This window comes from Paralichthys olivaceus, chromosome 6, assembly GCF_024713975.1.
Source record: "Paralichthys olivaceus isolate ysfri-2021 chromosome 6, ASM2471397v2, whole genome shotgun sequence".
NCBI classification, from domain to species: Eukaryota; Metazoa; Chordata; class Actinopteri; order Pleuronectiformes; family Paralichthyidae; genus Paralichthys; species Paralichthys olivaceus.
Genome location: NC_091098.1, coordinates 15,140,157 through 15,155,749, shown reverse-complemented (window position 1 = coordinate 15,155,749; position 15,593 = coordinate 15,140,157). Strand labels below are relative to the sequence as shown.

Sequence of the window (15,593 nt, the reverse complement as noted above, 5' to 3'; positions counted from 1 at the left end):
ACCTTTTCTTCATTTTCCTCACTAGCAGCCGCAACTATTCCCCCTCATTAGGCACCACAGTTATCCGAGTGTGGGGCTTATGTGTGTGGGATAAGGTTCAGGAGGGTGTCATAGTCCACCACTGAATAGATTGTCCACTAATTACGCTGTGTGTGTGGTCGATGGAAGTCAAGGCTATTGATTATTTTAATCCTCCCTATTTGTGAGTCTGTGATCCTCATGGCTCTGCATTCGACAGGGGAATCACTAATGGGCTTCAGTGCAGCCTGTCTCAGACCTCTCCCTGTCCAATTAACTTTCAGCTGGAATCTGCCAGGAGAGAGAGCCGGGGGCTGGGCCCAGGCTTGGCGCAGCTGCATCCCACTTTCTCAGCTCAGGAGCAACAGATTCACCAAATCCTTTAAGTCTAGAACACCATTGACTCCGCTCTAATTACATGTTTTTCAATAATATAAGAGGTATTTGAGATTCATTCTCCTAATGCTAGGATGATGTCTCTCTTTCTTACCTCATCTAAGATTGCCCCTTGAATAAAATGGTGAAATTCACTGTTGAACACATCATAGTATTAATAATTCAAAAGACTTTTGTATCAAACTGTTACAGCAATTTTAGATATTATTCAGATTTTATAGCCCATAGTTTATAACATGAAAAAAACACAATTTCAATACACGTAGTTTTTATGTCAGTCAGCAACTAATGTATTAATTGATCATAACATGTTAATATCATAATTTCATTAACTTTTGTTTTAAACAATCAGTTGTCTACCTGTAATTTAACACTTACACAATTACTTCCAATTTCTTTATATATGTATATTACCTAACTATTTTAAAATTTGATTACATAGACTTAACCATTAGTGAAAGATATAATCAGTACAGTAAATGATTATAAAAATAAATGTTGGTATAATTAAATTTGAGGAGAAAATTATGATTTATGCATGACTGTTGGAATATCAATAAATGGGGAGGACTGTACCGATATTTATAAAGAAATCCCTGGATCCATTTCTTGTTACTAGTGCTTTTCAACAAATGGGCCTGGATTCAAACCCCTGATCCACAAGAGCAAGCCTTTATCCAACATTTATCCACTTTGGTGTGTTTGTACAATTGATTACTATATTGCTCCATTTAAAAATGTACATTGGCTGGATTTTGTGGATCCTGGGTGTATTATAAGCTGGGATCAATACAGCAGGTATTAATGTCTGTGTCTTAGACAGTGTCTTAAGACATATCGGAAATCCATGTTGTAGCAGTCGGTGGCTGTGCTCAGCCAATGTTGCCTCGATCTCTGTTGCTGTGAGTCCACGCAGACATGTTGTATATCTAACTCTCCACGGTGGTTGCTGCAAATAACACTAGAACAAGTGTCTTCATGTGCGACTGTTTAACGTGCGTACTTTTATTCAGCCCTGATTTCCAAAACTTCAGAATACACGTAAGAACACAGACAGGGTAGGTATAGATATTTTAATAGCAATATTGTCTGCTCAACCTGCTCGACATACCAGACAGCCCGTCCCAGGATTACTGTGTTTATACATATGATGGTACTTTTACAGGGTCTCTCAAAAATAAAGTACTAAGTAGGTATGGCAGTGTAATTACAGCAACATGTCTGTAAAGTATTGTACAACAATTAATGTCAGGAAAACACTGCAGCTGTCACATTTTTGGTGCCCTTGTATCTCACAGTATCTGTATTATATATCCACTCACACACACACACACACACACTGTCAATAATGCACTTGTCAATTCAAACTTCATTACACTCATGTGCCACCCATAAATATTGTAAGCTTTTTTTCTTTCCTTCTAATATTAATATTTCTTGTTTTGTCTTTCCATCCTGTGTCATCGTGGGAACAGGAAATATAGGTCAAACACCTGTGTTTATTCAGATTGCTTCATTTTGAACAGCACTCTCCCAAAGAATTACAACAGGGGCTTGGTGTAATTCCCTCTGAAGCACAGAGGGCAAAAAATAATTTATAAAGACGAGCTGCAAAACATAGACAGGCCATTGGATTAGAGGTCATTCAAATGGAGAGTGGAGATGTGTAAGTGAAGACTGGCATAAAGTGTGCATTTGTCAGTTTTGTCATCCCAGTGAATGACACCCTTGATACCCTTATTGCATTAAAAAACAATCACACTGATGGTGTTTGTTACATTCTAGTTATCACAATGCCAGTTAATATGGAACACATTATAATATTTTAGATATTCTCGAGCCACAACGTGCAATTTCTATGTGCACTCATACTGTACATATTCTGAAAGTCATGTTTGCACACAATGGGCGGCAATAAATTCAGTTGCTCATGACGACTGGCTCAGTATCACACAACTCATTTTGGGTTTTCACTTAATTCACTTTTCTTTAGTCTGTCAGAATCTCAGTGTGTCTGTATAAGTGGTGTTGATTTCTGTGTGTGTGTGTGTGTGTGTGTGCGCGCGCGCGTGCGTGTATGCGCATGTCTGAGCATCTGCATGAATTTGCATACATACATGTCTGTGTATGTGTGAGTTTTTACTCTGTGTGTATTGATGTTCCTCTAACCACTCCTCTCCCCTGCATGAGTAATAACTAGATTCAGTCTGGGTAGACGAGGAAGCCGGAGAAGGTGCTGTACTTGTTTGTGTTTCCTCCGTGGACCTTCCCTCCGTCCAGCTGCACGCACACCTCGTCTCCCACGTCCAAATGCAGGATCACACTGTTGGAGGCGTAGTCGTAATTCTGATCAGCATCTTGAGCGATGGCGCTGGCTCTTACCTGTCACCCACGGGGGACATGTGGATTGACAATTAGAACACGGACCAAACTGAGCAAACACTTTGCAAATGTCACTGTCACTTCCTCTGCTGCTCTTTCAAAACCAGAACAACCACATCTCACTCTCTTCTTTCGAGACGTCTTATAGTTTTTTTCTCCTTCTCCACACTTGGGTTATAATGAATTATTAACAACCTTTAAATGAGACAATCAGAGTATGACATCACAGATGGATGGGAGTGTGACCTGTGACCCCAGAGGTGGACTGAAAACACAAGCCACTCTGCGTCTTATCGATCAGCTGTAGCTAGGCTCGGGGTAAAGGAGCGGAGGATGGTGATCTGATTGGGTTGTGGAGATAAGCGGACTCAGTGGGGACAACAGGTTGTCTATGGGGAAACCAGCTCAGCCAAGAAAGAGCAGCTATTGACCTGTTGCTTACGGTGCTGGCCCAGCTCAATATGCATGATATCGAGTGGCTATGCCGAAGCCAGACAGTTTTACATTTGCATGCTGTGTGTTAGTTCGGTCCTATTGACCCAGCGGCAGTGGATCTTTACTTGTTTGTTAACACATTTAATTGGGTTTACTCATTGTGGACATTTAAATACACATGCTCACATCTAGTTACAGTTGTAGAGGAAACAGGATTTGTTCCTTTATTCTTTGTCCTTTCTAATTTTAATCAGCTGCATAACAAGAATAATGTTTTTTAAACTGTTTGGGGCTTAATGTAAGAAGTATGTACTCAAGAAAAATATTCAACATTATCAAGGCCCTTTATTTAGTATGATCAATCAATATTTATACTGCTTTATTGCAGCATAACCCTTTAAGATTATTTTTTAAGTGTAACTAAAACAATGAATATGTTTTTGACAAATGCAAAAAGGACAATTATCCACTGGGTAACATCCATAGAGGGATGTATCAATAATTCTGGTGTAGCAGCTCCAATCATCAGACATATGTCAGCCATCAGTGGCCCTGTGTCGGACTCAGTGTCCATCTATGGTGGGAGCACTCAATCTATGTCAGCAGCCAGACGAGCCACGCACACCTCTGTGACAGCCACGGAATATGATCTGCAACTCAACTATCATCATGTCATCCCCATCACCGGGGCCCCGTTCTCCCCAATGAGCATGCATCAATTTGAAAACAGTCAATCACTCAACAACACAGCCCGAATTACTGTAACTTTAAAAAAAAGAAAAAAAAAAAGCTATTTTCCCCTGCACTCAAACATTTTGCTCTCGTCTGAGCACATTGTTCATCATCTATCAACCCCGGGAGTTGTGCTCTATTACCTGGACGCTGTGGGTCTCCTCAAATGAGATTCAGGTCATGGATGCTACATCCAACATAGAGCATGTTGGCCACCAGTGGTTAAGCATGTCCCTGTCCTCTTTAAACCAGATTGATTGAGGGGGCAGAGGAGTCGATCTCCCGGGGCTCCACAGCTCAACAACCACACAGTAAAACCGTCCACAGTTATTGTTCCACTGTTCCAATGGTCTTGTTCCATCAGATTTCATATTGTGTTGTCCACAGGGTAGTTCTTAAATCTAAATAAGCAAGGGCATCCGGATCTATTGCAGATCCATTCAGCTTGAGTGTTGAAAAAGTTTTGGCAATGGTGGCAATGTCAGGGAGTGTAAGTTTGATACCCTCTTCCTCAGTATGTAACATATAACAGAGATTCTGAAAACGTGCCTGCACCAACAACCAGAGAATTATATGTCTATTTTTCTACAGTATTACACATTATTTTAATGTATACATTGCATTTATTCTCTTCATGCCATACCTTCAATTTCTATAATTAAGTATTTTATTATTTAAAATCAATTTCATTAATATTGATGTTTTTCTTGGATTTGTTTTCTTTCCTCCTGCAGTCTTTCTCCCCAGAGATCAAAAAAGTCGTATCTTAACAGAGAACATCACATTCTGAATATGATTTTAAAAATAAAAACTACCAGACTGCTATGGCGTACATATATATATAACCATGTACCTAGGAAATTGTGTTTATGTACTGTCAATTTAATAAAGCAAACATGTTTGTTTGCTGTTTATGAAGTTAAATGAACTAAAACATCTTGAATATATTTGACCAGAGGAGTCCAATTGCAAATCTGACTAAGAGCACAAAAATGACCAAGAACAGTCATGTCTGTTGACACCAAGCACTTTACTCCCCCTGTTGTCAATAAGTTGACTGATAAGCAAACAAAATTATTTACACTCCTTATTAAAACAGCATATAAAGACTTATACAATAAAGGGGATTTTAGTGTAGATCTTAGATCCTTTATATTTACCCCCACTAAAGAGATTATGTTTTCATCTGCGTTTTTTCTTTGTTATTTAACAAACTACTTCCCAGATTGCCACAAATTCAGTGGAAGACTGTAGTATATGGGTCAGGACAGAACCCATTCAATTTTGGTCTGGATCTGGATGAGCGGGCGGAACCAGGAACTTTTTTTTCACCTTAACATATTGTGAGACGGTTTGTAACAGTTTCATTAATTTCAGAGAATAATTCTTGATCTTGATTTTTTATTTTTTTTTAAATCAGGCCTGTTAAGAAGACTGTTATTTATGTGTGTGTGCAATGTGATGCAGATCCAAATCCTGATCGAGTGAATTTAAATGTGGTTTCATGAAGACAGTGTTTGGCCTTGGCAGCAGTACACTCTCTATTTAGTGTCATTCTAGTTTTAGCTGTTTTAACAAGACAAATTATCCACAGCATTCATTTTGGACCCTTGACCCTGTGAACCTTTCCATCATGGGTGTGATGAAACATTGAGCTTAATCCATAAACCCCCATAAGACCACCTCTTAAAATAATGACACCAATCTACTGTCATGTGTAAAGGTTATATTGTTGTTCTCCTTGACATATGTAGTGACAGCCAATATCACATTTGCATCTTTGGCTGCTTCTGACAGTGATGCTGTTGTTGTGATTTCCTATTGACACCAGGCATATGTCATCCTGCTCATTATTTTGGTTAAACAGTGAAATGGAGGGAGAAGTGGGGAGACCCATGATCCCACGCCGGCCTTCTCAGATTCTCATGACTTAATCCCTAAATGTTATGTCCGTACAACACAATGACTTCCATCGTTCAGTGTAGAGATCTTTTTGTCAATATAAGATATATGAATTTGTGCTTCAGCTGCAGGAATTACTCAGGGCATCCATTAATGTAGACACCAGACAGAGAGGCATGAGAGAGTCGTGGTGGGATTAGGAAGGGAAGCCGACAGAGGAGATGGATACGGCCGGAGGACACAAACTGATCCATGTGAACCAAGGTTGCACGCTGTGCTGATTCTGAGGCTGGAAGGATTGTGAGCCGCAAGGCAGGGACCCCCAGGGCTTGCCTGTGGCTGTCTCTGTCTCCGCCTAGCCCTTTCATTATAGGGCCTCCAGTAAACACGCTTGGGAGCAGAGGGGGCCACAAAAGGGGTGGGGTGGTGGTGAGGGGGAGCAGCTGCGGTGTCATTCTCTGTACAAGTGGAGCTGCACGGCAGACGACAGACAAGGATGGACAAAAAGAAGGGACAGGCGAAAAAAAAAAGAAAAACGGCCAGAGGGTTGGAGAAAGGCAAGGGGGGGTGGGGTGGGGGGTTGATGCTGGTGTAACAGACTGATCAAGCGAAGCTATTTTGTGAGACCAGGGAGATGTGGGGGTATATGAAGTCTTGTTTTTATCTGTGCTGCTGCGCTCCACTGGTAATAAAACTGACAGGATTCATTCACTGTGATATACTGACCTCTTAGAGTGGAGACAATAGAAAAGTAGCTGTTAAACTTACCTAAGGGACTCCCGTACATGGCAAGAGGGTTGTGGACTGCTGGGCTAAGGGTGGGGGATGTTGCGGAAATAGAATATTTATTGAGTTGGTTTACCCTCTCCTCTGGGACTGCAGGGATTACATGGCGACAAGCTGTAGCAGAACCGTACCTCTGATTGCCTCTACCTGCCACTCAATGTTACGGCCTGTGGTCTGCGGCACGGAAATGGTCAAACCTGTGCACAGTTGGAGTGGAGGTGACTTATCCTAATTAGTGGCTTTCATTGGGGGCACATTGTGATGTATTTTAGAAGATCTTTTATGAACTAAAAAGACAACATTCGACTTGTCTTCATGTGACAAACTCTTTCTTGCCCTCGGCAGTAAGACTAATTATATTTTACCTGTAGCATATCTCTATACCGGAGGAGGTTAATGCAGGTACTGGTCATTATAGTGAGTGATGACATTTTAAGACTACTGTGAAATAACTTGACCTTTAACTGGGCTATTAAAAGAGACTATGATAGGTAAAGGGAAAAAAGTGGGGGGGGATATTAAATAGGGAGCCGCACAAGTATCTGTTTGTCTTCACTGTACATTGTGTGCGGAGTATTTGATATAGTGCGTTATGGGGACGTAAATGAGAAGGGGAGGCAGCTCACATAGCCTGCAGTTAATGGTGGGAAAAGTAGAGGTTCTGCTGAGGATGTGCACATGACGTGTTACCACCCCTCACAGCATTAAGCATGGCAACATTAGAATAGACCATCCTAATAATGTTTGCTACCGAGCCGGAATAATAAGTAGCATAAAACCCATCGATCCCTAACAGTAAATTAAGAATAGAATAATTAAGCACATTTATAATATGGTGGCACCAGTAGGAAGGGCATGCAAGATGATTTATTACAGGCAAGGCTATGATAACATTAAATAATGAAGTATCATATGGATCCATCATGATCCCAAACTGGGTTGGCAGCGTATTTCTTACCAGCGCAAATGACACAGCTGAGAAAGAACAGGACAGAAAGCTAACTTTCACATCACACACTGGAATTGTACCACGAGTTAATTACCGACACACTGGCAGCAGCTGAATTGTGACCCCTACCTCCTTCAATCCCCTAACTCTGAAGCCCCCTGTTATGCTGCGATGACTTGTGAAAGTTAGATTGAGGTGTGAGCAGGTATAGGCTTTACAGAGCAGGGATTTAGTGAAGGTAATAAGTATCGGATCTATGGGAATCCTGTCCTGCCCGGCCCAACACATCCTCCTGGCGTTGCATTACACCAAACTCATGTCACATAGTCCGCAAAGTCACAGTCCATCAGCCAATGCAATGTGTTATTTAAACATCATTAGCAATAACACAGGAAGTGAAACATCAAATATTTCCAGTAATGATCTATTGCTTAACCAGCTTTCCTAGTTTTCTCTCTGTCTCTGGCCGGCCTTGATTACTTGTCAACCCCAGACATGTTGAGTGGGTGTCCATTGGTCATCTCGCCTGATCTCATCCTGGCCTTCACCACCAGCCTCCCAGAAGCCCCATCTACCAGCCCACTGTCTCCAAAACTCCATTAAGTCATCTGTCTTCCTCTGCTCCACCCCTGATCTCTCCAACATTTCACTTGTTTTGTTTTGCTCTCCCTTTTCGCGGATGTCTCAGTATGTCCGTGTCATGTTAAATCTCTCGAGTTTCTTTCCTTCATCCTCAATCTGCCGAACTGGCTGCCTGACAAACGCAAGGTTACAAATAACCTTCCATGAAAATTAAGGTGTGAAAGTTAAAACTCAATCGCAAAGGGATTGTGGCAGATTTCTAGCTGTGGCAAACCTTTTTTTTTGAAGAAGGAAAACCCATGGGTAGACAAAATATCCAATAATGTTTCATCACCTAGGGCACTGATAAAAACAGACTATTTGATTCTACAGCCTGGATTGCAACCTGTCAAACATAGTGCCCATTTAGTAAACCCCAGCCTCTGATTGGCCTCGGGCAGATTACCCACATGCCGCTGAACTTAACTCCAAACATGATCAGGCATTCTGCGGCAATCCAATCCCACACTCCACTTTCACGGCTCTCGTTTGGGTAGATCCCTTGTTAGTTGAGCGCTCTATTTAATGGAACTGTTTGAGGAGGCCACCTGACGGTTGTCAGATGGACCTCGCTGAGGTTAAATAATTGAGTTGAGTGAAAAGATAATTAATGGAGAATCAATGAACAAGCTGGAGGAGGGGTCAGCAGAGGAAAGTATAGCGGGTGTTAAGGGGATCTAATCTAAGACGTATAAATTATTTAGCAGCCTACAATGACTTGAATGACAATAGAAGACAGAAGGCATTAGTCATAAACATATTCGTCTTTGTGGTGTCATGCATGAAATACAGTGATGTTTGATTGATGATGAATGATTTTAAACATTTAGTTTCACATCTCACCAAATCAAGGCTGAATGAAATAGTCCATGGTGATGAATCATACATGTACGAGTCTTGGTACACATGTTGAGCGAGAGAGAGGTCTGAGTGGAGAGTTTTTGCATTTAGCGTCCTTGATGAATGAATGAATGTATAAAGCAACTTGAAGAATGTTTCCTGAATTTGGAGTCCTCTGATAAAAACCCTGTGATTTATCCCACCTCTCTCTTCCCCCCCCCCCCCCCCCCCCCCCCCATCAGCCCCTCTGTCTTTAATTAGTGTCTGGGGAATGAGGGAGTGGATGAGTGGACTGTCAATTTTACAGTCATTATTTATTTAGCTGAGGTGTAAGCTGACTGGTCCACATACTGACAGACATTTCTGTCGTGCTCTTTTGCACTTCTGTTTATGCGATAATCAAGCTCTGTGCATGATATTCGCTAATTAGACTGTTCCTTTCGGCAGCAGCGTTGCATTCTGCCACTTGTCATTTAACCACAGTCAATGTGGGAATGCAAATATCTGCAGCTGCAATTTTGGTCTGTATATCACGGATTCCACCGTAATGAGGAGAAAGATTGTTGTTTCATTCATGCTGTCATGTTTCCACCTGAGCAGCGGAATGTGCTCTGAATCTGAAGAGCTCAATGTTACAGAGGTGAGTGTGTCAATGGTAACACAGGATGGTCAACAGTGGAAAAAAAAATCTGCTGCATGATCGTGTGTGTGCATACAAACATATATGTGCTCACAAACACACACATATATACACACAAACACACACACACACACACACATAGAAATAGTTTTACTAACCAGTCCGTTCTTCTTCAGGTCAGCCCACATGCTGGTCCCGTCACCACCTCTCATTAGAACATGGTAGGTGAAGAAGTAGATGCCAGGCAGAGGGCAGGTGAATTTGCCGGTACTGGGCTCATAGTAGTTGCCTACATTGGTCACCACATCATCAAACTTCAGTATTTCACTCCCCTCATGCTGCTTGCGTAGCCCTGCATAAAAGGCAATTTTGGGAGTGTAGTGTGAGGGCGAATAGCCACCAGGACCTGGACCCGGGGGCCCCTGAGGACCTGGTTTGCCTGGCTCCCCAGGGGGTCCACGTACTCCTGGAGGACCAGGGATCCCTGGTGGCCCACGAAGCCCTGACTTTATCTTCTTCCCAGAGTAATCCTGGGGCGCTGGTGACACAGCTGCCAGCTCCTGGCCTGGTTGAGACGTGGTGAAAGGGTCACATACCATCCGGCAGCTTCCAAGCATTTCATAATGGCTCCCTGAATTTCCCGTGTTCCCCCCTTTGGTTGTGTGGACCAACAGGGGAATGGCCACCAACAATATTAGGACCATTGCCACACCTACAGCAGCGCCAATGACACGTTTCCTGCGGCTGAGCCGCGAAGCGGCCAGCGTCAGGAAATCCTCTTCCCCCTTGGCTGGAATAGTGCCGGCCAGGATGAAGCCTCTCAGTGAACCAGTTTGGTGCGTATAGGCGAAAAAGAATGTGGAAAGGAGTGAGGAGCAAACAGTATATCACTGGGCCAAGTATGAGCGAGAAGGCAAAATGGCAGATGGTCAGGAGGGAAACAACCAGATAGGATCTAGAAACAAAATTTGCCTAAACACTCTTGTTTAGGCAAATAGATTAAAAAGTGTGTATTGTCAGATTGGTGGTGAGACGCTACAAAAAGCATAATTTATTTGATGAAGTGTGTTTCACCTTTTTGACCTCTCCTGTTGTTCTCCAGTTCAATTAAATTTGCAGCATCAATCAGAAACCATGGCCGGCACTGAGGTTATTATGGAGGCAGAGCTTTTCAAAAGTGTGCTGAAACTCAACTCATTGAGGAGGGAGAGGTGGAGCTGTTTGTTTCGTTTGATTAATAGAGAATTCACAGTTTTTTTATTTGAAGGAAATTCATGTGGACGTCTCACTTAAAGCCATGATTTAAGTGGCAGAAGTTCATCAGAGGTCTTTTCTGCAGAGCACAGTCATTTTATCAGAGCCCACTCTTATCTTATTTCCACTGTCCACATTAAACAGGTGGGTTTCACTGTCACGTTTGTCAGCCTGGGTTTGATTCTTCCTCTCCTTATATTTGGATCTGGAAATAATAGCAAAAAAGACACCTAATTATTGATCTGTCCTAAATTACCTCTGTAAAATATTTATTTATTTATATAAAGAATTAAGGAATGATGAAAAAAATATAAGATCGAGATAAAAAAAATCTAAATAACATATTTTAAATACAAATAAAAATAAGCAAAATTATTTATTTTCATCCACGTTATTATAAAATGCTTAATTATCTACTGTGCCTTTATATCATTGTGTTTACGGTTACGGTTTAAAACTGCATCACAAACAGCCAAGACAAAGACAAAGAAAAACTCACCATCTGTACTTCATGATCCCAAAACATTTTTTAGAGGAAATGAACAATTATCAGTGTCTGTATCAGTCCCGTCCGCGTCCCAACAGAAATGACTTTTGGAGCGCTGGAGTTTCCAGATGGAGAGATGGAGAGCCGCCGGGCGCGCAGCAGCTGCAGGGAAAGTGACAAGAGTTTCTCAATCGGTGCTTAATCCCCGCTTCTCTTTCCTAATCGGAGTTTAAATAACTTCAGAGCACGTGAAGCCCACATTTAAAAAATCACCAGCTGGAACACTTTTTGACGCAATTCCAAGACGAGGGGCGCACGGAGAATCTGACGCTCGTATCCAGTGTCCGTCCGCTGTGTAGTGTAGTGCAGTGTTTGGTCCGAGCCGACACCTGTTAGATCAATCCTCTCTCTCTCTCTCTCTCTCTCTCTCTCTCTCTCTCTCTCTCTCTCTCTCCCTCTCCCTCACACCATACCATCATCTGTGCATTTGATTCTTCAGCCAAATGTATGAACACTGAAACTGTTACGTGAGGGCTGATGTCCACATTATATTTTTTTATCTCTATTTTAACCTGTTTTGTGAACGAAAAGTCACATTTTAAATCCATCCCATTGTACCTTCACACAAACAAAAACCATATACAGGCTTCACTCATGCTTCCAATCTGTCTCTTGTTGCAGCCTCGGCATTCACCTTAGAGGTTAGAGGCAAAATGTTTTTAATGACGAAGCGTTGCCGATTGAAGGCAGATGTTTTCATCTCCTGTATGGAAGAGAGGACAGGAGAGTGACTGAGTACAAGCAGCCTCAGTGAGATGGTGTGAGGGATGGAGCAGGGACACTAAATGTTCTCCTGTGTGTGTGTGTGTGTGTGTGTGTGTGTGTGTGTGTGTGTGTGTGTGTGCGTGTGTGTGTGTGTGTGTGTGTGTGTGTGGCTCGCATCCCACAATTTTACGGCCTCATTAGTGAGACACCCTGCCCCACACGTTATGCTGCTCATTTTCCTTTACCTAAAAACCTTACACACATACACCTTCACACATGCACAGTCATAGACACATGTACAAAATTGCATATGGAGTTGATGCACCATGTGCGTCATTCGCTCTCTGCTAAAATGACAGTAGATGTAATGTAGGCTGTGTGAGCTGAAATATTTTTACCACCGAGTCACATTCACTGCTGATAACTTTTTATATCAGGGACATTTTGGCCAGATTTCTTAGCTCATATCATAATTTCCTTGGAGTCCATCCTGTGTCAACTGTCTGACAGGGACCACCACACATCTGTGAGTTTAAACTTTAATGGCTGAAGCTGTGGGAGCAAGGCGAATAGGTCTACATACAGTATTGATGACTGTCTTTTCATCAACCACCACCTCCGCGACCCCTCTCTCCTCAGATGTGATGACCAGCGTCTGGCAATAGGGGGATCAGTCCTCGTGATCCCACCAGACATGGAGAGCTGGATGATTGCTGAGTTTTAAGGTGGGTTTTTCCCAGGGATGGTTTGGATTTTGAAATTAAGGTGGAGGCAGTGGAAGGTTTGGGGAGCGATGGCCTGTGATATTTCCATAGGGGATTGTTGGTGTAGCTGTGCTGCGTATAGGGATCAAGCTAAATGCTGTGTCAGTGCAGGTTTGCGGGTCAGTCAGTCTGGCCCACAAGAACAGTGCTCAGAGGTCCTAAGCAGCATCGGGCACATTATCATTGCCAACAGTCAGAGGCAATATGCTCAGGATTGGATTTTTAAAGCCTGTTAAAATATTACTGAGGTGATTAATATTGAATTATGCGCATGTCTCTCAGCTATCTGTCTCCCTGTCTCCCTATTCTCTTCTTCATTTGTTCCCCTTAGTATTCAAGCTCACCTAAAGTTTCAACATCATGCATTATGTTGATGAAATATGTCTTTTTCATGCAGCACAATTTTTTTATCATTTCACTTGCCCTGACGTCACTGACTCATTGCTAAGCCTCCACTGTCACCAACAGAGAAAAAAGAGCCATAGGAGAATCAGCACTGGGCTGTTTGAGTTATTAGTTTGTTTAATAATTAATTTCATATATTATGATGGACCAAGAATAAATCTCTGTCTTTTGTGCACACGCCTGCATAATTCGAGCTCTAACTTTTCTCTCTTCTGTTCTGTGTAAACAAGTGGAAGAAGAGCAGGAAATTATTTACGGCCACATTACTCATGTTATTTTTCTATTCCGTTACGGCTGTTAGTTTCTTAAAGACATTCTAATTCTTCAACTCAGCCATCCACAGCAAATAACTCGAATCATTTCCTGTTATTTATGAAATGTACGGCAAATAATAAGCCAGATCTCTCTTGTAAGCAGAGCAGTAGCAGGTCTCAGGTACCACAGTCAGTGATATGTGTCACATGTCATATAAAGGTTTTGTATGTGTGACATTTTGTTTTATTTTGAGGTAGTAGCACCATCACACAATTCACCCAAGCACAGAGAGTGTGACCAACACATACTGTGCATCAGCCCTGAAGAATGATGACAGATCGTCCTCAAGAGGCACGTAGCTGCCGGAGGGCCGTCACTCCCAGGAGGACCACTGCTCACGTCTGCCACAGTAAGCACTGACAGGAGTCCAGCTATTAAAATCCCATTCTCTGCTAGGTAGATTACTGCCTTGTTAATCAATTTTGAGGTCATTAGGGGTATAAAGAGGTGATTTGGGGGGTGAGGATAATACCAGGAAGTGTTGTATGTTGAGGAAAAAGGTGCAGAATAAAAAAACAATCCACACTGCTGCATTTTTACACTCGTGTACATAGAAACATGTGAATCCCTGATGAGGCTGACACTTGCATTTGGTTTGACCCCTTCAAATACAGCTGCTGTGGGTTATACTGTGGAGTAGAAATGAAAAAAATGGAGGTCTCTCACCACAGTGAAAATAAACCATATTTTTAGGAGGATAAATCAAATATAAATACGAGGATTTGTTTCTTCAGACCCACTCATCCACACATCACGTTGTTCTTGCACTCTGATGTGACACACTGTATTTACCCTGTGACTTACCTGGGCCGTGTGTTTACTGTACACTCATTTGTAACCAGCGTGCACCAGTGTGGATGTGTCTACATCCTGGTGCTGCGCTGTTTCATTAGGTTCTGATTATGGGGCCTGATGCAGAGTGACAGTGTGCAGATTGAGTTGCACAGCCACTCTAATTCTCTCTATTAATAACAACCCTGCACACTGCCGTCCTGAACCACATTTATTAATCACAATTTGTCATCTGTCTGACGCTCCACCCTCTCCTTCTCCGTCTTCTCTCGCCCTCCCCTCTTCTCGAGCTGCGTTCACCCTCCCAGCAGGGCCAGTTACCGCCTGCACCTCCCCACCCCACCTCATCCCTCCTCCCGCTCGCCTACAGCTCAGAGACATGGTCCGGCATACAGAGGGACGCTCTAGCTCTCCTCTGCTGCTCGCTCACTTTAACTGCACTCTCGAAGGAGTCTGATTAATCAAAAGCTCTCCAGCTTTAATTGGCCAAATAACTGAACAACTTGGTTGGTGCGGACTGTTTCTGTGATGACCTACCGAAGATTATATGAAATTACAATAAAACAAACGTTTGTGCAAGGATTCTTGTGTCTCTTTGCTGGCTTTGCAACACATCCAAACCTTGCACAGTGTGATGCATCATTACAAGCATGTTCAACCGTTCTCTGAGATAGCATGCAATGGCCTTTTGGAACACTTTGCCTCCTTTTTGCATTGATCGCAGAAATCCTGTGTTTCTTTGTACACAAAATGCTGGCGTTTAATCAATATGCATGCTGGGGTGTGCAGATGGCATTATTGCATTATCGGTGAGAAAATATTCCCATAACTATAATCACATTTCTGCTCATGTCTCAGTCAAATGGCCCTTGACCCCACTCAGAAAGATGATTTATGAGTCAGCTAGTCCCCTAGGTCCTGCTCTGCCACTCCAATTTTCAAGCTGCTTTCATGCTCATTATATTGACACGTTTAGGATATTCATTTACCCAGAACTGCAGTTTCATCACACGGAAGAACTTTTTTCTCCTATAGTTTGTTTCTCTAGGAGTTGCAGCCAAGTCAGATTGTTAGGAAGTAATGCCTCCACTGCTGTGTGTTGAGGTTTTG

General features: G+C 42.4%; 1 protein-coding gene across 1 annotated transcript; it reads right to left on the bottom strand.

Moving 5' to 3' along the window:
• Positions 1-2,473: 2,473 nt before the first annotated feature.
• On the bottom strand, positions 2,474-10,550 carry c1ql4a (complement component 1, q subcomponent-like 4). Its single transcript, XM_069527331.1, has 2 exons — positions 9,860-10,550; positions 2,474-2,796 (listed from the first exon to the last, which is right to left on the bottom strand). Exons 1-2 carry the CDS (start codon positions 10,403-10,405, stop codon positions 2,617-2,619), a joined length of 726 nt encoding a protein of 241 aa, XP_069383432.1. The 5' UTR covers positions 10,406-10,550; the 3' UTR covers positions 2,474-2,616.
• Between the last annotated feature and the right edge of the window lie 5,043 nt (positions 10,551-15,593).